At 39.7% G+C, this 25,461-nt stretch overlaps 5 protein-coding genes across 5 annotated transcripts; 1 reads left to right on the top strand and 4 right to left on the bottom strand.

The window, feature by feature from the left end:
* Positions 1-472: 472 nt before the first annotated feature.
* Positions 473-1,738, bottom strand: LOC6042546. Its single transcript, XM_001851956.2, has 2 exons — positions 668-1,738; positions 473-610 (listed from the first exon to the last, which is right to left on the bottom strand). Exons 1-2 carry the CDS (start codon positions 1,721-1,723, stop codon positions 554-556), a joined length of 1,113 nt encoding a protein of 370 aa, XP_001852007.2. The 5' UTR covers positions 1,724-1,738; the 3' UTR covers positions 473-553.
* Positions 1,739-4,830: 3,092 nt separating this feature from the next.
* Positions 4,831-6,028, bottom strand: LOC6042550 (astacin). Its single transcript, XM_038266002.1, has 5 exons — positions 5,703-6,028; positions 5,325-5,642; positions 5,133-5,275; positions 4,957-5,067; positions 4,831-4,891 (listed from the first exon to the last, which is right to left on the bottom strand). Exons 1-4 carry the CDS (start codon positions 6,022-6,024, stop codon positions 4,981-4,983), a joined length of 870 nt encoding a protein of 289 aa, XP_038121930.1. The 5' UTR covers positions 6,025-6,028; the 3' UTR covers positions 4,831-4,891; positions 4,957-4,980.
* Positions 6,029-8,643: 2,615 nt separating this feature from the next.
* On the bottom strand, positions 8,644-9,855 carry LOC119770681 (G-protein coupled receptor GRL101-like). Its single transcript, XM_038266001.1, has 2 exons — positions 9,772-9,855; positions 8,644-9,713 (listed from the first exon to the last, which is right to left on the bottom strand). Exons 1-2 carry the CDS (start codon positions 9,795-9,797, stop codon positions 8,759-8,761), a joined length of 981 nt encoding a protein of 326 aa, XP_038121929.1. The 5' UTR covers positions 9,798-9,855; the 3' UTR covers positions 8,644-8,758.
* Positions 9,856-10,095: 240 nt separating this feature from the next.
* Positions 10,096-11,169, bottom strand: LOC6042551 (astacin). The gene is made up of 4 exons (XM_001851966.2): positions 10,833-11,169; positions 10,449-10,766; positions 10,246-10,388; positions 10,096-10,188 (listed from the first exon to the last, which is right to left on the bottom strand). Exons 1-4 carry the CDS (start codon positions 11,167-11,169, stop codon positions 10,096-10,098), a joined length of 891 nt encoding a protein of 296 aa, XP_001852017.2.
* An 11,103-nt stretch (positions 11,170-22,272) lies between these two features.
* LOC6042552 (astacin) lies at positions 22,273-23,166 on the top strand. The gene is made up of 4 exons (XM_038260838.1): positions 22,273-22,429; positions 22,499-22,816; positions 22,875-23,017; positions 23,074-23,166. The coding sequence occupies exons 1-4, from the start codon at positions 22,273-22,275 to the stop codon at positions 23,164-23,166; spliced, it is 711 nt and encodes a 236-aa protein (XP_038116766.1).
* Positions 23,167-25,461: the final 2,295 nt, after the last annotated feature.

A 25,461-nucleotide genomic window follows, 5' to 3' on the forward strand; every position in this document is an offset into this window, starting at 1 on the left:
TTCAAACAGGACGAAAGAAACAAAAAGACGCTGCCCTGTAATAGATGGACAGCCGAGCGAGCCCAGGCCAAATGGTAATTAAATTATTTATGGCCATTTCTTTCTCACAGTGGCCGGCCAGCGGTAGCAGTGGTGATATTGTAAGCGGCAGTGCTGCCAGGTTTGAAGATGATGGCTTAGTGAAAACCCAGAAAATATCTGGCAACACTGCCGACCACCAAGGGGGGCTTCTAGCGTCCATACCGTCCTCAAGAATTGCTACATTACTTACTTGTAGTGAGAAAGGTTGCCACGCCGCGGCCAATGAAGCAGTCATCTTTTCCCGAGATATGACCATAAATGTTCACGCGGTGACATGACTCCCTCCTCGCGCACACACAAACAGACGACGACGATTAACTATCTAGTTCAAGGTATTAAATCTTATCCGCGCGCGAGCAAACAGCGCTTCTGGAGCGTGAGAATCTTCACCGCGGGTAATGACTTCGAGGAAAAACTATTTTATTAATACAAATTTTGGCTGAGTTGGTTTCCACGACCTTTGGGGAAGGCATTAGTTGTCCTGCTGCTGGGAATGCTGCTTGCGTGCGAGGTGGCCCCGGGCGTAGCTCTGGAATGAAGACATAAAAGTGGTCAAGTTGCTGGAAGTTGTGGAATTCCGACAAACCTGTATCTTGACTGCGGCGGACTGTTCTTTTTGGATCTGCCGACGCACGAGGTGACCCCTTGCCAATGATTGAACCAAAGTGGCCGCCCCGTCGAGGTCATCGTTCGCCGGGTCAGCTACAACAGTGTTGCTGGGGCCAGGCTCTGGGCTGGAATCCCACCCAACGTTGGCGAATTTCTTCCTGGTTTGACGACCCCGGAACACCGACTGGATCATTGTGGCTGCTTCTTCCTTTTCCTTCTCTTCCGGTTCTCCAACTTGTCCGGTGATGACCATGTCTACGATGCGCAGGATTTCTTCACGAGCCCGGAATTTGGGATCAACGGCGTCGTCTATGAGTTCGTTCAAAACCCCCGATGTAACCTGCTTCTCCTGATGCTTCCGGACGGCCTGCTGAATAATTGTGGCCTTTCGATCCAAATTACGACGCTTCTTCGAATAATAAGCCCTGTAAGCCTGCTGAATCCTGATCACAGCACGATTCATCTCCTCCTTTGTAGCTCCGCTGGCTGCGTAGACCCCCAAGGTATGCTCCGCAGCTTCCTTCCAATCGCTGGTCACCGCCGGGCCATGATACTCCTTGTACACGTTCCGCAAAAAGTACGTCCTGTACGCCCTCTCAATGACCTTCCCAGCCTTGAGCGCTTCCTGTTCCGTGAATCCGCACTCATCAACCAACCGCTTCAGAACCTCCGCCTCCCGGAACGCTTCCCTCAAGCTCTCATCCGAAGTCCGCACCTGGAAGTGCTTCCGGAACGCCTCCCGGATCATCGCAACCGCCCGTTCGGCTTTCTCCGCCTTGTCAATGCCCAGCTCGTCCAGCAGTTCGATAATGTTCAGGCTGGTGTCCAGAACGGTGTCGACGACCCGGTTCGCCACGACCTGGTTTTCACGGCGCACCAGCTTCGCCTCCAGGTAATCCGCGATAAAGTGGATCGGGCTTGGTGGCTGCGCGCGCAGGACTTCCCGGCTGATTTCGGACATGAGCTCTTTGAGCTCTTCCGGGACTGGGATTACGGCGCCCGGAGTGCGCTGGCGGTGCAGGAGGTAGTTCATCTTGAGGGAACATCAACCGTGACAACAGTGATTTGTGGATTGCTTCGATTGAAATTTGTTGGCTTTTGCCCAACCGAATCTCAAATTGAGGATCACATTACACGTGGTGGTGCGCGTGAACTTGGCCTCCTTCGTTTAGCTCATGACACTTGATCTGGTCAGCCCTCTTTTTGTAAGGTCTGTCATCAAAACCAACCAGCAAAATACTTCAGATGCAACCACTTGAGCAAAGAAGGAACTCGAAGAAAAAAAAAACAGTCCGGGTCGAGAAATTCGACACCGGAATAGCGCACCGGAAAATGATTAACATATTAGTGCGGGACCCCTCCAGCGGGAAGATCCCGGTTGATCCTTGCGTAATATATCACCATCAGCCGCTGAGGTTTGAGTCACTTTTGCTGGGCTGACTTAATGATTGAGGTTAGGAGCAGGCAAGAATGCCACGCTAAGGCAGTTTCTCGAACGAGGGTGGAAAAAGTTCCCATAGCGATCGATAACCGCACCCTGGCAGCAGGCCGTGGTTGGGTTTGCTGTGGTCCGTTGCCACCGGTGATCCTTGCACACGGGATTGAATGTCAGACACCCAGAATGAGAATGTTTGAAAATTGAACAAAAATTAATATTAAATTTTGTTTCAAAACCTCGATAAAGAAATCTTGTCAAAATTAAAAACGTTTTTTTCCGGAACGTAAAAAAGCAACCTACGACAATATAGCACAATCACGACAAAATGACGTACAGTTCAGACTCAAATATTAGAAGTCCTCACAATAAAATTGATTTTGATAGTTGAATTAGGAATCCTAAATTTAGAAAATTTTAAACATTTCTTTCCATTATTTGATAATCCTTAAAAAACCTTCGGATAATCGAAATTCCGGATAACCGAGGTTTCGGATAATTGAGTCTTAACTGTATTTAAATACACTCAAACCCCGATGGTTTGACACCAACTGTTGTCAAACAAACGGAGCCACTTTTTAGTTTGACACCCCCTTAACAAGGAGTTCACATACACAACCAAACGTTTGTTTTGATAGTGTGCAAATGCGCCGTGTAAAAAGTGACAGTTTGTCACTTTTGCCTTCCATTATAGCTTTTGCAGGATTATAGCCTTACCTCAGTGAGGCTATAATCCTGCTCTAAAAATGAACTTTTCACAGAAAGCTCGTAGACCCACCTTCATGTATACCTATCGACTCAGAATCGAAAACTGAACAAATGTCTGTGTGTGTGTATGTGTGTATGTGTGTGTATGTGTGTGTATGTGACCTGAATTCTCACTGAGTTTCCTCAGCACTGGATGAGCCGATTTTGGTCAAACTAGTTGAATCAAATTTGGTTTAAGGTCCCATACGTACCTATTGATTTTTAGAAAGTTTCGATATGTAGTTCAAAAGTTATGTATAAAAATGTGTTTTTGTATTTTCCGGATGTTGGATAAGTGACCGGAAATCGATTCAAATATCGTCATGATATACATCGTTGGTTAGGTAATCGCAAGACCTTTCCAACGAGTCTAAAACATTGAAAATCCTGGCTCGAGTTATGACCACCTAAGTGATATTTATGTACTTTGTTGATGCCGGATCTCACTTAAATGTATTAAAACTATATCCGGAACCATCATCCAACCTTCCGTTGATTAGGTAATAATAAAACCTTTTCAACGAGCCCAAAACATCAAGGATCTGGCAACCCTGTATCGAGGTATGACCACTTATGTGTTATGTATGTACTTTTTTGAGGCCGTATCTCACTTACATGTATAAAAACTATATCCGGATCCATCATCCAACCAGGTAGGTAGTCGAAAGACCTTTCCAATAAGTCCAAAACATTGAAGATCTGGCAACCCTGTCTCGAGTTATGACCACTTAAGTGATATTTCTGTACTTATTTTTTGCGGATTTTAAGAAAACTTAATGATATTTGTGTCTAAACCCATCGAATCACCAATAGTTGTTAAAAGTGAGGAAGGCACCAACCACTTAGGTGGATTAAGTTAGTTTTTAGTTTCACTTTGACCAACCAACGGGGTACAAACTTTAAAAAGTGTCAAACGAAAAAGGGACCGGGAGTTACAAATTGTATTTGATTTCAGTTCAGAGTGCACTTCTAAAGCGGGAAGAAAGCGGAACAGTTCACTCAAGTCACGGCACGCAAATATATAGTTCAGCCGCAGGTTCACACGGACGCCTGACGCCGTGCTCGTCACCATCTGGAGAGTTGACTTTTCAGCCTATCTCGTCGTTTCCAAGGAAACGAATCCCATACATCCCTGTTCCTTGTTCCTTGACAGCGTCATTTTAACGAGGGTGGGACTACTAGATCAGTTCCAACCTCACGAAGGAAGAAACGGTGGGAAAATGTTTAAATGCCTTGCGATTGTCCTTATTAGTGGGACCTTTTTTGAGGTTATGTCGAAGCAGACGAAATTGTTTATGTTTTGCGGAAGCGCTTAATTTGTTTCCCCGTCGAGGTTGTTGCTGCTGCCGGAAGGTTCTCAACGCCACGCCATACACCGTAAACGTGTGACAGGTCTAGACCTGATAAAACGTCCCGCGTGGATGTGTACTGCTGTGTAAATTCGACATGTCTTGTCAACATGGCCATTGACGTCGCGTGTGAGTTCATTTTCGCTTAAAAATAGATTTTTAATTGAATTTTTCTCAAACCGTCTGTAGGCACCACCGTACCTAGCCTTCCGCCAGTGGAAATGATAAAATTCAATTTAATTCACACCCTCTCGAGTACAATTGTTGACATTTCGTGGTGGGTGTGGCACATTCACACATTCACACGTTGAGAGTACGAAATAAAAAATGAGCTGGTGAAAAAAAAATCGGGAAGGAAACCACTGACATCGCAACGTTTTCAGGCGTTATCATGGTAACACAATCGAGTGTGAGATTGGAGTTGCTGGGTGGGTTCCGGTTGCCAGGGTGGGTTTTTTTTGCTCTGATTTTCAGCATTTTGACCATTTTTGTAGAGGTGTAACCTCCAGCGGTCCAAACGGGTTCGAGTTGGAAAACAGCACTCGATGTTCGGTTTCAGAACAACATTTTGCGAGTTTTTGTAATGTTTGTATTAAGAAAAAGTTATTGTTTTATTCTATTATCGTTTTTATTTTTTCATGCAAAATGATTTATATCAATTTATAGTCAGCTAAAAAAGTCACACATAATTATCAAATAAAAATTAAATTCGAGTAGATTAAAAGGGCGACTCACCATAATCATTACCACAGAACATCGTTATGGGCACGAGTACATCGTTTTTATGGACTGTATATCTGTGGCTACCAAACCGACCTTGTTGCCAAAGTCTCCAGTCCAGGGTTTCTGCATTTAGAAGTATAACCGATCAATGGGAAATAATTCAGAAAAAAGGAATATCAGCTCCTTACCAAGTTGTTCATCACTGGTCTGTTATAGCTAACAGCTCCTCCCCACTTGGAGTAGTGCATCACGCTACCGTAGTTGTACGGAATACCGTACAGCAACGTTTGGCTTGCTGCCAGCTTGCCAAAGTTGGCGTTATAGAATGCGGCTGAAATTGAGATATTAAAAGTTCAGATTTTCAATTGCGGCCAAATTACTTGTCTGATACTTCGGATCCAGTGCTCCCATATCGATGCTGACGTAGCTGTCACGATCCGGGCGGGTAAACTCGTGGTAGAAACCAAGCGCGTGCATCAGCTCGTGAGCCACGGTGCCGGTGCTGATACAGCTCGGTACCTGCAGGTTCACGTGGTTGTAACTGTTGTTCAAGCTTCTGCCGACGTACGACCAACAACCGGTGGCAGTGTTGTCGATCGTAACGAAGGTGGCCTCCGTGGTTCGTGGCACGAAACGGACGCACGTGTTGGCAGCGTATTGCGCCATCGCGGTGGTGATGATTGTCTTGTTGGCCGCAGCTGCAAAATCAATCAACTTGATTCATTTCAGTGTCGCCAAAACAAACCAAAAAAACTTACAGAACGTGTTCGCGATGACGTACGGAACCACTGCGCCGGGCCATCTAATGTTCGAGTTGACGATCGGCACCGCATTTTCGGCCACATCCGGCTTCAGCATGATGTCCATCTGGTAGTAGTAGCCCATGCCCAGCTCGAACGGATGGGACCGGTTCACCCCGTGCTTGTAGTTACGGTGGCGTTTGCCAACCTCCGTGCTCGGTTGAGTCGCAAAGTGCGGTGCGCCACGCGTTCCGTTGACCGGGAGACGGTAGTCATGGTAGCGGGCCCAGCATCCGACGATCACCGCGGTGAACACCACTAGATAGCTTAAACGGTTCATTTCGAGTGATGGAATTTGAACAACAGATCTTCACTATTTATATCAATGTTATCAATGAATTCGCAGTGTTTACAATTCATTCCTATGACGTAGTATTTTGACTGTTTTTAAAGTACGTACGTGACAAGATCACAACAGTTAAGCGAAGTGGTTGGTATCTGAACACACAGTCTAATTGAACAACAATGCAGAACATTCTTTTGGTACGTTTGTTTTCAAAGACAGCATTGTGCATCTGAATGTGCCATTTCCGGAGCTTAAAACAGATACAGATCTCTGTCTGCCAGTTTGTCTAGACAAATTTGGCTAACATAACAATCTGCACCTTATTATTGATACCATCAGTGGGGGTGACTATGGGTCATAAAACGATACACCTCTCGTAATTTCTTAATAACAAAAATAATTTAAATAACATCGAAAATCGTTCAACGTAGATTTGTTCTTAGATAGTTTACTAACATTTTCCCAAAATATGGGGGAAAATGGGGGACTACCTTAAATGACAATAGTTTGAAAATTGACCAAATTTCATCCCTTAGAGGGGGTGACATTGGGTCAAATGAAACTGAAATGATGCTCAAATACAACGATATGGTAAAAACAAGTCATCCAACAGTGTTTCTTGTTCGAGGGAATTGTATTGACATGCTACAGTGTTTGACGTGGAGATTTTCAAACATTTGGGTAGTTTTGGAGCAATTCCAACAAAAATATTAGAAAAATGATTTTTCGAGAGGTAATTTTTGGCCAAAAACGTGCCTCAACTTTAAACAGCTGCCAAAATAAGAGAATTTGTTCTAGGAACGAGATTTTTTCAGCGATGTCATCTTAAGATGTTCCCTACACAACCCTTTTAACAGAATTCAGTTTCATTGAGAAGAATCTGAGAAATGATAAAATACGTAAAAAATCACTTTGACCCAATCTCACCCCCAGACCCAATGTCACCCCCACTGACGGTACTCCTTATTCCGAGAGCCAAGTACAAACAAATTTCGGAAAACGCATACAGTCATCCCTCATATTCGAAACAGTTTACAGATAGGCCAATGTTCAAAAAATCATAGCAAATCGGTTATTGAACTTAATGATTCGCTTTTACCTTCATTTGAAAGCTTTTCGTGCGATCTTTCGAACGCTTTATCGAACAACTGCAGATTTTTACATTTATATCAAGTTTTTGAAGAAAAACTTTGACCCTTGAAATCCACAAATGGATCTCTCCAGGAGTACCGTAAAACGGGGTGACTTTGATAGGTTTGTGATTTTTCCGCAAAATGAAGAGTACAATTAAAATACGTAAGGAATGGTTCAGAAACATACTGACCGTGGTAGAGAAGTGTTCAAAGTACCTCAAGAAGAACTTTTCATAATTTTTTGAAAGGTTTATAAAGTTAGTTAACTATAGTTAAGAAAATGTTGATGGAAGTCATTATTTTAAACTTATCAAATTGTCATGATTTTCTCAATGAACATGATTTTCAATCGGAAAACGGAATGCATTTTCGGATTCTTTGGACAATTTTCCACTAGGAGAAGGTTAAATAAGTTTGTAAATAATAAATAATATGTGTTTTTGAAACACAATCAAAAAAAAAATCTCCAAATTTATAGGCAAATTACAGTTGAACAAATTTCATGTAAAATGTGAAAACTTGTGATTCATGCTTCGAATTCAGTATAAAATGCAATAAAAATCGATAATTTTATAAACAAAACAAGTTTTAACAAATTTCAGGCAAAATTCCGACTTTTTAACAATTTTACCTGAAATTTATATTATTTTGCTTAAAAGCTTCTACACTTAGTTAACTAAATATAAACATTGATTTTTTTCTTAAATACTATATCAGCTACTTTAGTGATGGTACATTTAACGTACAAATGAAGTTTGAACATCTTAAATATGATTTAACAAGAAAAACTATGACTATCAAAGTCACCCGGAATTAAAACTAAGAATTTTTAACGTAACTATTTTTCTAAACACCATTGAAAAAACTTTTTTTCCAAAATAGTGCATGGACTTTGTGTGTCCTACCCCAGTACATGTTTTAAAAATAATAATCTTGAGAAAAACCTTACCTATTGGAAAATATTCTAAAAACAAATTGAAATCCTATCAAAGTCACCCCGGTTTACGGTACACATTTGTAACAAAATAATGACTTCACACACTGCATTTAGTGAAACTCAAGCTTAGTGATGTTTTATCCATTGTCTGATAACTTTTTTTGTGAAAATATCAGTTAAATTCAGGTGTTCCACAATAGTGGGAGGCACAATAACATCCCACAATCATGGAACAGGCAATTTGGAGGAAGTGTTTTGCCGCTCTGAATAAAATAGACTTGAAGTGAAGTTTTTTTGTTCAAAAAGTACTACCTTTACTAGTGAAATAGCAAGAAAATGTCTAAATAAAGGCCTTAAAAATAGTAGGGTCGAGAGAAAAGCTGCATTTGGCATGCTTTTGACAAATTATCACCAAAGTGTTCCGAATTTGTGGGTGTTCCGAATATGTGGGATGACTGTAGAATGGTATTTTAAACAGAACAGAAGTTTGTTTTTCCTTTTTTATTAACCTACAATAAGTTTTTAATGTTCAAAATAACATGAGTGTATCGATATGTTATTTATTTTCCCTCTCATATTAGTATCTCATCTGTTTTTGAATTAATTAAAAATACATGTGCTTAAACTATTGCAATATTAATTCTATTTTTGAATCGCATTAAAAAAATACCTTCACCTGATCATGCTTCACTCCTACCAGGATCTTCTCCTGGCCATTGCCACTGCTCCTCGTCAACAGCTCCAGCGACTGATCCCCACTCGTATCCAGCGGCTTCACTCCCAACTCGCTGGTCAACTTTTGAATCTCCTCCAGCAACGGTCCCTCCCTCAACAATTCACCTCCCTCCGTCGTTGTCACCTCCGTATTATAACAACACAACCCGCCCTGACGACTCTCGCTACAACCGTAATCCACTCCGAACGCCGTAATCCGTCGATCCATAATGTCCCGCCGGGCGCCATCTACCCATCCACAGCTCCAGCGATTCCCGATCAGTCGCACCGTATCCAGCGCCGGGAAGGCCCCCGGGAACACCTCGAACCGCTGCAGCCGGTTGTAGCTGACCCAGAGGTTCCTCAGTCTGCCCAGCTGAAGTGCCGGCGACGCGTCGACGGAGCTGATCTGGTTGACCGACAGGTCCAGGTTCTTCAAGCTTTTCATGCCGGCAAACAGGTCCAGATCCACATACTCCAGCTCGTTTTGGGATAGGTCCAGCGTGGTCAATCCGGAGAGTTGGCGAATGCTGGGCGAGATCGTAGCCAGTTTGTTCCGGGTGATCTGCAGCGTCTTTAGGACGGAATTACGCACGGGACTGACCTCGAAGGAGGAAGTGTTTGTTTGCACCACCGAGAAGGTCTCCAGAATGGGTGATTCGAACGTGACGGCTGGAATGCTTCCGTACAGCAGGGACAAGTACCGAGTTCGGTTGAGCTCGGTGAACAGCTGAACGCCCCAGTGATCAAGGTAAAATGACTCCAGGATCAGCTCGACGGAGTTTGGAAAGAGGTAATTTTCGAGCAATCCAGCTTGGCGAATCGCTTGATCTGTTCGCGGTCTGTGATCGGGAACCGCTCGGGATGAGACATTTTGAGTGAGAAGCCCGATTGTTACGCTGAAACTTACAGAATTCAGTAATTACATATTAGAGACAAATTCTACTGTATACTCACACGAACAAAAATATTATGTGTGGCATGCTCCAATCAGTAATGAACCCAATTCGAATGCTTAATCAAGACTAAGAACGACTAAGATTTTACAATGCTCTGCCCAGTACGAAGTGGCTCTATGATATTTTTGCCGCGAGAGTGTTTGTTTCATTTGATTACAGCGTCATGAGGAATGCTGGAGTTGATAGCGCGGTTTACGTAGCCATAAATAATGTGAATCTGATGCTGGTCATGATCGAAAGTGAGGATGATTCGTTTCTTATGGAAAACAAAGGCAGCTTAACTCCCAAATCAATAAATATATTCTAGCTATTCACATTTTACTTAATTTGTAGGACACGCATACATTATATTGATGGCTTGCACATCGGAAGCAGCCAGACCGATCTTGTTGCCAAAGTCTCCAGTCCATGGTTTCTGCAAAATGAAAACTATTGTAGTACAAGATGACGAATCACTCCAAGATATTCCTACAATATTGTTCATCACCGGTCTGCTTCTGCTGGTGGACCCCGCCCACTTGGAGTAGTGCATCACGCTACCGTAGCTGTACGGAATGCCGTACAGTGGAGTTAAATTTGACGTCAACTTGCCATAGTTGCCGTTGAAGAACGAGGCTGAAAGTTGGACAGCATTGTACTGACTGATAGTTTTCCCTTCTTTTCAAAAATTCAAACCTGTTTGATACGCTGGATCCAGTGCTCCCATATCGATGGTAATGAAGTTGTCCCTATCCATCCTGGTGAACTCGTGGTAGAAGCCGAGAATATGCATCAACTCGTGGGCCACCGTTCCGGTGCTAACACAGCCAGGAACTTGCAGATTCACAAAGTTAAACTTGTTGTTCAAACTTCTTCCCACGTATGACCAACATCCGGTAGGAGTGTTGTCAATAGTAACAAAGGTGACCTCGTTAGTTCTTGGCACGAATCGAACACACGTGCTTTTGGTATATTGCGCCATTGCCAAAGCGATGATGGTCTTGTGGGCTGCAGCTACAAATAAAAAGTCACCGTTGAATTTCATTCAAACCAACCACCACACTTTTTATCGAATCTTACAGAAGTTTCCCTTGATCACGTAGGGCACCCTTCCACCGGGCCATCGATACTTATTGTACTCTATTATCTCAGGCTCCTCAGGCACCACGACAACGTCCGGCTTCAGCATGATGTCCATCTGGTAGTAGATCCCGATGCCCATCTCAAACGGATGGCACCGTGGCTTCAATCCGCGACTGTAGTTCCGGTGGCGTTTTCCGACTTCACAGCTCGGCTGGGTTGCAAAGTGCGGTGCACCACGAGTTCCGTTGATCGGTACCCGAAAGTCATAGTGACGTGCCCAGCTTCCAACGATCACTGCTGAAAGAGCCACCAGCAGCGAGTTCAAACGGTTCATTTTCTTTTCTGAAAACTATCGGGAGAGGATCGTGACTTTTTATAGCAAAGTTATCAGGCAATTCGTGCTGTTGCTGGAGTTATAGTCATCTCAACACCGGAAACTGGTCATGACTATGTGTAGTACATTTTTATCAATTTTGAGTTAAAGATGCAGATTTGATCATAAAAAATTAACTTTGTTCTAGAAAACCGGAACAAATACCTAGCAACCTTTCTGTTTAGACAAAATCATCATGCGCTTCAGCTTGCTGTTTTGGCATACACAGAAAAAAATCAATTCTCGAAACCGTGAAGTCAGTTCACGATTATGAGAACCACGAAGGAATATATTCACGTTTATGGTGCAAATGCACCATACTCATGAATAAATTCCTTCGTGGATCTCACATTCGTGAACTTAATTCACGATTACGGGAATTGATTTTTTTCTGTGTATGGTGTTTTTATGCGAACACAATCAGTACAGCAGACATCCAGATGTTCAACACTTTTCAGTCCAAGCTCCATTTATTTCATTTCTGGAGTTTTTTTGAAAAGCAAAAACAAAAAATTTGGTTTATTGGACCTTTCAAAAAAAAAACTCCAGATTTCTGCTTGGATTTGTTTCAAATCATCCTTCTCTAGCAAGGAAACAGCTTAGAGTTTGTCCCATGTTGAAGAAATCTCCACCAATCAATAACATGCTAAAATCGGCCAAAATATGACACCCTACCCCAGGGGTGCCCAACCTTTTGGCGCTTCGGGCCAGATCAGATTGTTCTGCAGCAGTGGCGGGTCGGAGCTATAAGGTTTGATAAATGTTGAAAAATCAACTTTTTTAATGATTTTTTTTTATCAGGTTCTTTGAAGTAAATAAATAAATAAACTAGTATAACTTTCAAAAAAATATTTATTTGAATTTTTAAATTATTTTATTCAAAATTGTATTGTAATTGCTTTTGTCGATTGCAATTAAATATTCGGATTTAAAATTTAACACAAAATTTGGATCCAAATCTTCTTTACAAAAATTACTCTTTTCGTTGTTGTGCACCTTCTTTGAAATATTTTACAAAATACTTTAAAATGATAATATACACACACATACAATTTAAAAATTGTTGAAAAAATATATTAAATATAGTCCGCCCAATTTTCGAAACAGTAATTCAATCTATATTTTAATTTTTTGTTTTGTTTTAAAGCATCAAAACATAGAATTAACTCGATATTATTAATTAGTAGATTATCACACTTCAATCAAGGATAACTGTTTTTAGATAGTCTTAAAAGAAATAAAAAAAAGTGAGCTATCGTTTTCGTATGTATATTGTATATAGAACCCTTTCAAAAAAAACTCAAGAAATGAAATGATACCTGTCAATGTAAAATTTCAAATAGGTTTAGTATTTCATGTTTTATATAACAAATATATAACAAATTATCTTTAAGTCACTATCGTCAACTGAGTAAAACCGGAACTACAGTCTGAATACATTAGATTAGAGATTGTAGAGCAATAAATTTGAAAATCGGTGTACTAATTCTTTTGTTCTGTTCCTGCATTGAACAAAATCAAAACATTTGGGCAAACATTGGCTATTATTATTTATTTTGTTATTACAGTATTTTATCATTTTTTTCGAAAACTGTATAAAAATGTTGTCTTATTTTGACAGGTTATTTATTTTGCGCTAAAATGATGTCTCAAAGCATATGCTTTCATTGAAACTAAAAATTTCAAACTTTTAATTAAACAAATATTGCCCCCTAAGAACAGAACAGAGGGCCTCGTGGCGCGGTGGTTAGCGGTTCGGCTGCCGATCCCTAAGTTGCTATGGGGCGCGGGTCCGATTCCCGCCTTATACTCCTGGCCTTCTATCGGATGGGGAAGTAAAACGTCGGTCCATTTGCGTAAAAGAGGTTTTGGGTGACTCACCACACATAACCTTTGGACGCCTAGAAATGAGCAGAAACTTGCAACAGAGCCCACAAAAGACCCGGGGGTCGTGAAAGTGGATTGCTTTGCTTTTTTACCCCCTAAGAAATGACTTGAATTTATGGAAGATTTTTTAAGTCAGTGCGACTAGTGCTGACAAAATCAAGTTTTGCAAAGAGATCCATACAAATTTTTTTGCAATTCAGAAAAACACCCTTTAAAAGAAGTTATGAGTCAAATGTTCATGTATTGTGTCAATCAACCGTTTAAATCAAAATAATGTTAAAAAATATTACTTTTCAAAACAAGTGCTGAAAACAGTCAACTTTTCAGCATCCATTTCAGTGCTGAAAAGCAGAACTTTTCAGCATTTATTTAAAAGTGTCACTTTTCGATTCTGTTTTTTTGGTACGTTTTTATCGTTCAAGAATTACAGAACCCGTGATGTAGGGGTAAGCGTGGTAGCCTCTCACCCAGTCGGCTTGGGTTCGATCCCAGACGGTCCCGGTGGCATTTTTCGAGACGAGATTTGTCTGACCACGCCTTCCGTCGGACGGGGAAGTAAATGTTGGCCCCGGTCTAACCTAAAGGGTTAGGTCGATAGCTCAGTCCAGGTGTAGGAGTCGTCTCCCTGGGTCCTGCCTCGGTGGAGTCGCTGGTAGGCAGTTGGACTAACAATTCAAAGGTCATCAGTTCGAATCCCGGGGTGGATGGAAGCTAAGGTGTAAAAATTGCCAAGGCAATGCTGTAGAGCAAATAATTTGATTATTTTTTTTTTTTTTGATATTTTTGCTCCATAATTTATTGACTTGATTAAAGCCATTCTTTATTATTTACAAAATATTTGCAGTGATCTTTATTTTCAGCATGATTAATTTGCTTTTTCAAGTTGATATTAAATAAATCTGCATCACTTAAATGTTATTCTGCAAATAGACATAATTTTTTTCTTAATAATTTAATAAAAAATCAATCAAAATCAACAGTCTACAAAGGCAGCACTAAGAAACTTACCATTTAGAAATTGTTGTGTTGATTGAGCGGTTCTGTGTCATTTCTAACAGAAACCAATAAAAAATCAAAATAGTAGGTAGAAAAATGCATGACTTTTGAATGGACAACCCCATAGTTGTATGGAGAAAACCAAAGCTGCAATATGGTTTATTTGACACAAGAATCGATGGACTAAGTCTCATCCAAAATACAAAATAAGAATTCACGAACAAAATTGTAAAAAGCTAGACAATTTCTACCCAGTAAAACTCAGGTGCCTTGCCCTTCCTATAACAAGAGTTACTTATTGAAATTCGCATTGCACACCTCCTGTTGCCAGCACAATAATTAGCACGTGTGTCCTTTCTGGTTGTTGAACGATATGAATGTAATTTTCACAGTACGCGCTTATTTCTTTGCAAACAAAAAAAGCATCCCGCAGCATGTCATGGCGTCACGCCTCCAAACAATACCCCAAAAACGTGCCGTTACGCATGACAGCATCCTCTGGACCGTCGGAATGGTCGTATCACTTTAATTGATGAGCTTCGGAGTTAACCCTGATCGGCTTATTTTTTATCCAAATTTTAAGTATTTTTAAACTAAAAACTAATACAGAAAGATGATGAAATTTAAATATTATAACATTATTTAATAATCTTGTTAGATTTTTTTTAATTTTTGGATGCATCTTTAGAATTTTTTTTTCTTTCGAGTCGATCCGCTAAGGGTTGACAAATTCACCAGAAATTCGCATTGCAATGTATTGGGGGTTATGCTGAAGTGCCACAGAGTGATCTGTTGAATTGCCATGTGATGCTTCAACGCCTTTTATGATAAACGAGGTGAAGCAATTATGAGCTGGTCCTGGTGTTTGGTCCCCAAGGAGTGTCAGCGGTGGTAGCAGGTTGTATGACAATGATCGATCACGGTGAGTGATAACTTTTATTAAATTTTACCACATTTTCGTGCCACTTTTGCACGGTTTCCATTGTGGTTGATAGATGTACATTATTGTGAAAAGGAACCCTCTTTGTGGATGTATAAAACCAATTGAGGAACATCTCTGTCATGTTTTTTTGATGTACTGTATTGATTCTCAGATTAATTTTAAACTTAGTTTTTAGTCTTGAGTAAATATTTTATTAAAACATAAGAATTTTTCTTCCCACTTTTCTAGAGTATTCTCAGATATGGGAGCAAATCTCTGATTAAGAGCTATATACCCCACATAATTTCTGCATTCCTGCATCAACAGTGGCATTTCTCGCTTAAACGACGATAAAATTAGTCACATTCCAGCACGAAAATGAATGAACACCAGTCTCAGAGCGCTTTAATTACACCCAAACACACCCGGAGAGGTAGAGAGACAGAGCAGAAAAGAGTCGATTAATTCCAAAATTATGCTGGCATCCAGTGTGAGAGAAAATTTAAATGTGCATCAAAATGTGATGGCACGCTGCACCATCATAATCGGTCACCGTCCCGCGATAGAACACAATTAATAATTTGGCTTTCACCACTTTTTCCGCTCTCCCTTGCTCTCGAACCATCATCAGCCTCACTGAGTGAATCGTGAGAGAGTGAAAAAATCATCAACTACCATCACGATAGTGCTCGATTGATTGGGTTTCCACTCTCTCGCTCCCTCCTCTATCATACGTTTGAATGTGGTTGAATTTTATGGATAAAGTAAATAAGTTCGAAAAAGGGTTTATCGGGGCGGCCGCCGTGTGTATTCAGTAATGATTTTATTGAAATTAATTCATTTTTCATTGAGCAATTTTTCCGCCTATCGGACTCATCCGGGTTGCGCGATACTAGAAGAGCACGCACACTATCAGAACAGAATGGGTGATTGTGGATGTGAAAAGCGAGATATCATGGTTTTTGTGGGGCGAATGTATGGCCTGGAGATTACAGGATTTAATTATGTAATTTAAGAACCGGCGAAAATCACTTCCTGGAATGACACAGATAATCGGCAAGTTTTGGATGTTTGAAACTAACTGTCCTTCAGTATCAAGGGGTTTTAGGCTAGCTCAAGTCCTTTTCAGGGCTGAGACCGTTTCCCAAGTAGTCGTAGACCAAAGCTACTGACTACTCATCACTCAGGGTCGGCATTACTACTAGGCAGATTCAAGGGAGACTTTCATCACACAGAAAAAACACGATTTCGATTCCACTTCAGCACTTTATTGGGTGATTTGTTTGGTGTGGGTGTGGGTTGTGTGAAGTGTAGGTGGTTTGGGGCACTCTTACCGCGCAGCTCAGCTGGTTCTCGTGCCGGATGGTCGCCGCCGGAGGAGCTCCTTCGCTCACACTCCGCGGCTAGAACTGTCCCGCTCGTGGGGGGGGGCTTGTTCTGCTGGCTGACGGTGGCCTGTTGTTCTGCGCTGCGGTTGTCCGGTCTTCGGCGCCGGATGCAGCGATTCTGCGGCCTTCACGGCCGGTACGGTGGTCTCCGGACTTCGTGCCGGGTCGGTTGGACGCACAGCGGGCGTTGCTGGCTTCGTCGGGCAGGCTTCTTCCCTCGTTGGCGAATCGGCAGCCCCAGAGTCCACTGATTCGGGCTGCCGAGAGGGGACTCTCCTTAACGATTAAGGCCAGCGGCCTGAGAGCTGTCGTCCTTGGCGTTGATGGCGCGGGGAGGCGCCAGACGACGGGGGTGGTCCTACTACGTTTAGACGTGGGAAGCTACCAACATGGGATTCACGCAACCCAGGCCGACCAATCCGAAACGGACTCGCACTCGCGGAACCTCCGTGTTCCACCGTTGTGGGGGCGCTTGACTACCGCCACTTGGAGCGCGACCAGTCCGCTCGGAAGCCTGAATACAAGAGCCCGATCTTCCCCAGATCGAGCTTTCTTTTTGGTTTTCCCGAGTCCATTTTCCCACCAATTCCTAATGTGTCAACAGCTGCGCTGTCAGGACACCCCACCGGGAAATTGGTGGGCTTCAGCCTCGCATACACTGTAAGATTTGCCCCATCCCACTGTTAAGTGTAGTGAGATGGTAATAAAAATACTGAAGTGAAACTTTCCTTCGTCAAGAATTGTGACCAACGGTTACATGTTTATTTAAAACAGAAAATTGGCTGCACATTTGGTGCAGTGCTTTTTGTTGGTCATTATGATGACCCAAATTGACAATCATAACTAAATTATGTGATATCTAATCCCAATTGGGTGTCTCATTTCAGGTCATGTCGAGGAAATCTCCTGCATCTCTCTTAGATGATAGATTTTGATGTCAGAAACAATGTTTTCTTAATCTAGAAAAAATAATAAAATACAAACTTCTTCCCACTCTTTTTTCATTGAGAGCTAGTTTTTCACCAATGTGTAACAGGTCGTATCGAGGTGCTCCGAGTTGGATGTAACTTTCAGCGTTTGTTTGTCTATACATGAGATGAACCAAAGGGCAATTCACTTCTGATACTGCACCAATATGAAGCCAATATTGGAGTCGATTCAGTATGCAACCTAGGAATACTGCGCCAGTATTATGCGCGTATGATATTCACGCTGATATTTAGGTAGATATGACCTCATATGCGACGAATATGGGGTCTATATCGTGACAATGAGAATATTATGTGCGTATGATACGCGTATGCAATATACTCAAAGTGATTAACCCCTAGAGATGAACTCATGCCAAATATGAGCCCTCTACGACAAAGGTAAGTGGGGTAAAACGTGCTTCGAAGTTTGAGGTCCAAAAAACCTAAAAAATCTTAAAATTACTCGCATTTTCGTAAACCTTCATCAATTCCAACTCTCTTAATTGCATTCGAAAGGTCTTTTGAAGCACTTCAAAATGTGCCATATAGACATCCAGGATCGGTTTGACTTTTTCTCCTAGCTTTTGCAAATTACTGGTAAAAATGGATTTTTTTTAAACCATAATATCTTTTTGCAACAGCCTCCAACACCCATATTCCCACAGGTCAAAAGATAGGTAATTTCATGGACTATAAGCGTATGGTGTTAACATTTTGGCCAATCGCAGTTTTTCTCATAGTTTTTCGATTTTTCTACAACAAACATTATACAACGTTAGTTTTTGCCCTGTAGGCTAAAATGACGGCACTTTTAGGGCTCATTTTTTAACATATTCGGAATCCTAAGGAAATTTCACGTTAGTTAGAAATATTGGAGTTGTAAATTTGATTAAAAAAATATTCAATAAAACATTTTTGAAAGAAAATAGATCTAATGTACCCAGTGAGCAATACGTCAAATGTTGTATCAAGTAGGTAAAAAAAACCTTTTTGCAATTCCGTCGTGATACTACTTACTTTTCCTGTCATTCTTGAACGACGAAATAGCCTACTTTTCTGTACCAAAAATAACAGAATCGAATAGCAACACTTTTCAAAATAAATGCTGAAAAGTTCTACTTTTCAGCACTCAAATGGGTGCTGAAAAGTTGAACTTTTCAGCACTTGTTTCGAAAAGTAACACTTTTCAACATTTTTTTGATTTAAACGATTTATTGACAAAATACATGAAAATTTGACTTAAAATTTCACTCAATGGGTGTTTTTCGGATTTGCAAAAAATGTTGTATGGAACTCGTTGCAAAACTTAATTTTTTCAGCACTCTTCGTATTTATCCAACTCGGTTAACCTCGTTGGATAAATGTACGACTCGTGCTGAAAAAATCCACTTTTTGCAACATGTTGCATAAACTACTATTTCACTCCTAATCCAACAAATTGTTAAAAAATATTTTAATTCATTCTAAATGGAATTTTTTCCAATCAAATATACCACTTCAATACTTCTAACACGGACGAACGGACATGACACGGGGTTTCAAAAAGTGAAGCAGGTTTTCTTTTACTTCTTCTTGGCGAACACCTGCGCAAGCGAGATCGCTTATGTCAAAATCTTCGCGCCACGTGTTCTTAACGGTAAACAAACCCAGCAGATGATGCAAAGTCATGGGCACTTTTTGAAATGGTCGTATGATTTAATATTAAAAATACAATTTCTATCAAATTTTTCGGCAATTTTAGTATCCATGATAAATTACATTGAATCATAAATACAAGCTTAATGCCAAAAAACTGTTTCTAGTACAATACTTATGCTAAATGTTTTGATAAATTATTGCATAAGACATTTTGAGAAATCATACGTAATCGCGCGATGCTACTTCGACAACTTGCGTATAGATGGCGCAAGTGATAGTTTGCTTCAGAAATTGGAAGAAAATTCGTTCCTGGTGTCATGTCCGTTCGTCCGTGCTTCTAACTAACGTGGAATTTTCCGACGATTCCGAATATGTCAAAATTGAGACCAAAAAGTGCCGCTATGGAGGCCTACAGGTCAAAAACTAACGTTGTAAAATGTTTGTTATAGAAAAATCGAAAAATTATAAGAAAAACTGTGATTGGCCAAAATGTTAATATCGTAGGCTTATAATCCATTAAATTACCTACTTTTTGACCTATGGATGTATGGGTGTTGGAGGCTGTTGCAAAAAGATAAAAAAAAAAACAATTTTTAACAGTAATTTGCAAAAGCTATGAGAAACCGTCAAACCGATCCTGGATGTCTATGGCACATTTTGAAGTGCTTCAAAAGACCTTTCGAATACAATTAAGAGAGTTGGAATTGTTGAAGTGATTCGAAATGCAAGCAATTTTAAAATTTTTAAGTTTTTTTTTACCTCAAACTTCGAAGCCCGTTTTTTCCCACTTCCCTTTGTCGTATAGGGCTCATATTTGGCATGAGTTCATATCATGTATAGACAAACAAACGCTGAAGGTTTCATCCAAACCGGAGCACCTCGATATGACCTCTAGAACAAACCGAGCAGAATTTACAAATACTGCCTCTTAAAATAAAAAGTTCACTTTTTCGAACAAATTCAAGGATTAAGATGCATTATCAGTATTTGACAAAATATTTAGTTTTTGCGTTCTTCCCGGAAGGGTTACATTTTTCCTAATCTTTGTTTTCTAAATGCTCACGATAGTTTAGGCTTGGTAATTGATTTTTGCCATCCTCACCTTACTGAGGAAAGGCTATAAAATCACTCGAAAAATGAACTTCTTAATTCGACCTCGTAGACCCACCTTCACGTATACATATCGACTCAGAATCATGTTCTGAGCAAATGTCTGTGTGGATGTGTTTAGGTGGGTGGACAAAAAAAATGTCACTCGATTATCTTCGGACTGGATGAATGGATTTTGACCGTATTAGTCTCATTTGATCCGTCTTGGGGTCCCATAGGTCTCTATTTAAAATCAGCAAGTTTAGTTAAGTACTTCAAAATTTATGCTAAAAAACGATTTTGGCGTATGTCCGGAAGATTGTAAAAAGGGTGGTTTTTGCAAGAAAACCTATCATGTTATACATTTTCAGAAAGGTATTTAAAAGACCTTTCCAATGAGCCCACTTTTTGGAGGCCGGATCTAAGATATTTCGGTAAAAATTATGTCCGGGTCCATCATGCGACCCATCGTTAGTAAGATAATCGAAAGACCTTTCAAATGAGCGTAAATCATCAAGGATCTGACAACCCTATCAAAAGTTATTGGCAATTAAGTGTTATTTATATACTTTCTGGAGGCCGGATCTGAGATATTGTGATAAAAATATTGTCTGAATCTTCCATGTGAACTTTCGTTGGATAGGTTTTTTTCATCAGACCTTGCCGACGAGGCAGAAAAATTGAAGGTCTGCGAACCCTATCAAAAGAAATCAGTAATAAAATTGATTTGTTAAACATATTAAGGGAATGTTGCTATTTTTACTGAATGTATTGACTTCATGAATGTGAGGAAGGCACCAGCCACCTAAAGTGGATTAAGTTTCGTTTTTTAATTTTTATTCATAGAAATCCATTTTTTCCCTAAATAGTCCCAAGCCTGATTATATTCTAATTGAGAGCACACAAATGATTTTTAATTTTTCTTGTAGAAACTTTGATTTGCAACAATTATACGATTTTCATTGTTGAATACATAATTCTTAATTTTTATCTTACATTACGAATCGCAAACTCCTTCAAAAAAAATCTTGTGTTATTTTGTTCATCACACGTGTGATTGATACAAAATATTCAAAGTTTGCAAAGTTTCTGAACTAATGATTTCCCTTGAAACAGTACAGGAATTTCTGAATCTCTTCTTTTCCATGAATTTAAGAAGGCAAAGAATCATGTTTGCCAACTTAGCTAACGGCTTGTTTTCTGGGCAAAAAAAAAGCAAAACAATCCACTTTAACAATCTCCGGGTGGGGCTGTTGCAAGTTTCTGCTCATTTCTAGGCGTTCGAAGGTTATGTTTGGCGAGTCACCAAAAAAAACCTTTTAATTATCTTATTGGACATAACATCCAAAGTGTCTACTTCGGCTAATTGATGAATTGCCTGGTGCTGAACCAGGGAGGAAGTTTCAGAATCATTTTCTGAATTTGTTCTGAATCCTCTGAAGTTTTTTCTTCCTGGTTAAGCAACAGCTTGTCCAGATCGGCACAGCATAAAGCATGGCAGGTCTGAATATTTGTTTGTAAATTAACAGTTTATTCTTGAGACAAAGTCTAGAATTCCTGTTTATAAGTGGATATAAACATTTAATATATTTGTTACATTTAACCTGTATACTTTCAATGCGATCCTTGTAAGTAAGTTTCCATATAAAGTTTGTTCTAGACAACACGCCGTGAACTTCTTTTGATCATCGTAAAATAAAAATAAAATATAGCTTAGTTGAACGTGTTACTTGGTAAATTCAGAACTAGACTATCCGTCGAAAGCAGATGCAGATGCAGCCAGTTCGAATTTTTTTAAGATCTATCAATCCGACAATCTTCAGGGGTTGTTTTGTTCAATGGTCGATAACAGGCACAAAGTTCAAGCAAGGGAACAAGTGGTCTATCTTAGGTAATTGCACCAGGAAGAACTCTTTTTTTTCTTGAACAGCACGAGTTTCTCGATAACTTTGCTATAAAAAGTCACGATCCGTTCGCGATAGTTTCCAGATCAAAGGTGGAAGCGAAGATGAGTCGTCTTAGCTATTTGGTGGTGGTTTCTGTGCTGATTGTTGTAAGCTGGGCCGATGACCACGACTTCCGTGTGCCCGTGAATGGAACTCGGGGTGCACCGAACTTTGCCACTAAACCGCATCATGAAGTTGGCAAACGCCATAGGAGCTACGACCAGGGGATGAATCAGTGTCATCCCTTTGAGCTGGGCCTGGGGTACTACTACCAGATGGACATCATGCTGAAGCCGGATGTGGTCGATAGTGTGGTTCCAGTTGTCTATACTAAGTATCGCTGGCCCGGTGCGAGAGTTCCTTACGTGATCAAGGGAGTTTTTTGTGAGTTTTTCTTAGAAAAAAATAGTTATTGGGTGTTCAATACAATTCTATGACGTATTTAACTTGTAGCAACTACCCAAAGAACCATCATTTCTAAGGCGATGGCTCAATACACAGCAAGCACGTGTGTCCGGTTTGTGCCACGGACTACGGAGGCCACCTTCGTAACGATCGACAGCAGCCCAACCGGATGTTGGTCCTACATCGGAAGAAGCTTGAACAATTCGTACAATCTAGTGAACCTTCAAGTGCCCAGCTGCATCACCACTGGAACCGTTGCTCACGAGCTGATGCACGCTCTTGGGTTCTACCACGAGTTCACCAGGACGGACCGGGACGATTACGTGACCATCGATACGGGCGCATTGGATCCAAAATATCAAACAGGTAATCAAAACCAAAATCAATTTCAGTTTAATAAATAAAAAATACTTACAATTCTTAGTCTCATTCTACAACGCCAATTATGCCAAGCTGGCGGCCAACCTAACTCCATTGTACGGTATTCCGTACAACTACGGTAGCGTGATGCACTACTCCAAGTGGGCAGGGGCATACAACCAAAGTAGGCCAGTGATGAACAATATTGTAAGAATTGTTTTGCAGATAGAATTGCGGATATTTTACATGAGTGATCTTTTCAGAAACCGTGGACTGGAGATTTTGGTAACAAGATTTGCTTGGCAGCTACCGATATACAAGCCATCAATTTTATGTACGCGTGCCCATTGCAATGATAATGATTGACAATGAACCAAAACAAGACAACAACAAAAACCATGTTCCAAAATTTTATAATTTATTTTTACCCAGGACTATGGATAATCGAGTTCGGACTGTATAAACCATTGTAGTTTTCAGCATTTGGTGCTCTTCCATACCTTTGATGATAAAAATACGGCCTAAATAAAATGATAAGTGTATAACCTAAGATATGACCTAGAGTTAATTCTTAGATTACATAAAATTCTTTATAGTTACATAAAATTATTTATAGTTTGATATTGAACATCCAGAAAGACATAAAACAATTACGTCCGTCAGTCCATAAAATTTTACCTTAAACCTTTTGCACCCTCAGATTCCTCATCAACTTTTCCCCTTGCATTGAACTCACCCTAATGCATTCATTCGAGAGCAATTTAATAAAACACGACACCAAAGCCGTACCTAGGGTCCATGGCGCCCTTGGCGAAGCATCAATTTGGCGCCCCTCCAAATTTTTCATCATTTTGATATGTTTACTTAAATTTTCAGTGATTGCTTCAAAGAGTTTTAATAATATAATGATAATTGATTGAATAAATATAACAGCTAAAAAATCCAACCACAATTTAATTCTTAGAAGAATATTCAAATTAATGTTTTATTATTTTTAAACCATATCAATCCATTTATATCTTTCCAATACAGATAGGTTGTAACGAAAAGGTGCTTTAGGATTAATGTTGACTGAAAATAGCAGAGTGTTGTTTTATCGTTTTAAACAGAATTTGATCTGACCTAGCTTAAATTTCATTGTATCAGCATTTTCCTGCATTCCTGAAAAAATAGTTTAACTGATTAGAAAATGGACTCCTTTTCAAACTTGTTTTTGGATGGATTCCTTTTGAAACTATTTTTTTCAATTTATTTTTGAAAACAATATTTCTCTTCTCTGTGACTGTGTTTTTTGATTGATATTAAATTCCTAAAATTTGTTTTTTGAAAATTTATAGCTTCAAACAAAGGCAATTAGTTTTTACCTTTTTAACACATTGAAATTTTTTGTGTTTATTTTTCGACATCTAAAGTTTCTTAAAATTTTGTATAAAAACCATAACACTCAAATAGAGGGTGACGAGCGGGAATTCCCGGGAATTCGACCATTTTTGGACCTCTCGATTCCCGGGAAATTTGGTCGAAGCAAAATTATATAAACAAATAAAAAAAAATTGAAAATTCGAAATTGTTCAGAACATTGGGTGTTCAAAGTAAGATGTTCAAGTTCGAATGAACCAATGCTTCTCTTATCTTCTAATTCAGAAAGTGTTAATTTTAACTTATTAAAAATTCCAATAACTATAATTGGGAAAACTTAAAATAATGTGGACCCCAAAATTAACCTTAAAGCATACTTAGTAGTTAGCCACCAGAAGAAAGTCTAATTTTTTTTATATTTTTGTTTATTATTTCTAAGAGTATAATTTTCATATCCTCTTTCAAGCATAGCAATTTTCGTATCCTCTTTCAAGCATAATCAATTTTTTTTTTATTCTTATTATTTTAATTTCGCTGTATCAAGGTAATTTCCTTTTTTGATGTCATGGAGTAATTTTGTGTTTCGCTTAAACCTCAATATTAAATTATATCTTAGAAAAAAAAAACTCTGGAAATCTTTGTAAAGTTCGCCAAATGTGAACATTCGGGTTTTCCGGATCACTATTTCTTCAATGCATATTTACAGTTTTAAAATAGAAAAAAAAATATTAAAATTGTTGTTTTGAGTCGCTATTTATTATATTGTAAACATCCCGATACTGGGAAATTATATATTAGCTATTTTGTTATTTCACAAAAATCTAATAACAAGTTCATACAACAAGTTGTATTGCAGATTCAGAAAAAAATCAAGAAGTAGATCATACCCAAGTAGCACACTTTGTTCACCAAAAGATTTCCGAACTTGTTGTTGAACTCATTTACTATGTTTTCCCAACGTCCCTGAGAACTCTTGAACGCTGGAAAAAGCGCACGTTTTTCTGTTGTTGAACATCTCTCATCCGTCAGAAATGTGCGTGGTTTAAGTTAGTTTTGCAAATGCAAATCATCCTTGCATAGAGAACGTTTGTTAAACATCTCATAAGAACTCTTGTCTATAAGGTTCTGAATTGGGTTAGGTGAACGTTGTTAGAACCGTTTAACAACATCCTGCCTTTAAGATTCAGAAGTGAGTTAGGAAAACGTTTTGAGAACCGTCCAAGAACATATCGTGGCAGACAAGAAATTTAAAAAGGCTTTTCATAATATACGTCCCAAGTATTCACTTTAAA

Source organism: Culex quinquefasciatus, chromosome 3 (assembly GCF_015732765.1).
Source record: "Culex quinquefasciatus strain JHB chromosome 3, VPISU_Cqui_1.0_pri_paternal, whole genome shotgun sequence".
Taxonomy (NCBI): Eukaryota; Metazoa; Arthropoda; class Insecta; order Diptera; family Culicidae; genus Culex; species Culex quinquefasciatus.

Excerpts from the sequence above, each read along its gene's own strand:
- LOC6042546 (XM_001851956.2), bottom strand. The coding sequence starts at position 1,723 with ATGAACTACCTCCTGCACCGCCAGCGCACTCCGGGCGCCGTAATCCCA. Across the intron at positions 611-667 it reads CCGCCGCAGTCAAGATACAG|AGCTACGCCCGGGGCCACCT; the intron begins GTTTGTCGGAAT and ends TCTTCATTCCAG.
- LOC6042550 (XM_038266002.1), bottom strand. The coding sequence starts at position 6,024 with ATGAACCGTTTAAGCTATCTAGTGGTGTTCACCGCGGTGATCGTCGGA. Across the intron at positions 5,643-5,702 it reads CGTCATCGCGAACACGTTCT|CTGCGGCCAACAAGACAATC; the intron begins GTAAGTTTTTTT and ends TTGATTTTGCAG. Across the intron at positions 5,068-5,132 it reads GACCAGTGATGAACAACTTG|AAACCCTGGACTGGAGACTT; the intron begins GTAAGGAGCTGA and ends TTCTAAATGCAG.
- LOC119770681 (XM_038266001.1), bottom strand. The coding sequence starts at position 9,797 with ATGCCACACATAATATTTTTGTTCGT. Across the intron at positions 9,714-9,771 it reads CACATAATATTTTTGTTCGT|CGTAACAATCGGGCTTCTCA; the intron begins GTGAGTATACAG and ends TGTAAGTTTCAG.
- LOC6042551 (XM_001851966.2), bottom strand. The coding sequence starts at position 11,169 with ATGAACCGTTTGAACTCGCTGCTGGTGGCTCTTTCAGCAGTGATCGTT. Across the intron at positions 10,389-10,448 it reads GGATCCAGCGTATCAAACAG|CCTCGTTCTTCAACGGCAAC; the intron begins GTTTGAATTTTT and ends TCCAACTTTCAG. Across the intron at positions 10,189-10,245 it reads GACCGGTGATGAACAATATT|AAACCATGGACTGGAGACTT; the intron begins GTAGGAATATCT and ends TTCATTTTGCAG.
- LOC6042552 (XM_038260838.1), top strand. The coding sequence starts at position 22,273 with ATGAATCAGTGTCATCCCTTTGAGCTGGGCCTGGGGTACTACTACCAG. Across the intron at positions 22,430-22,498 it reads CGTGATCAAGGGAGTTTTTT|CAACTACCCAAAGAACCATC; the intron begins GTGAGTTTTTCT and ends TTTAACTTGTAG. Across the intron at positions 23,018-23,073 it reads GGCCAGTGATGAACAATATT|AAACCGTGGACTGGAGATTT; the intron begins GTAAGAATTGTT and ends TGATCTTTTCAG.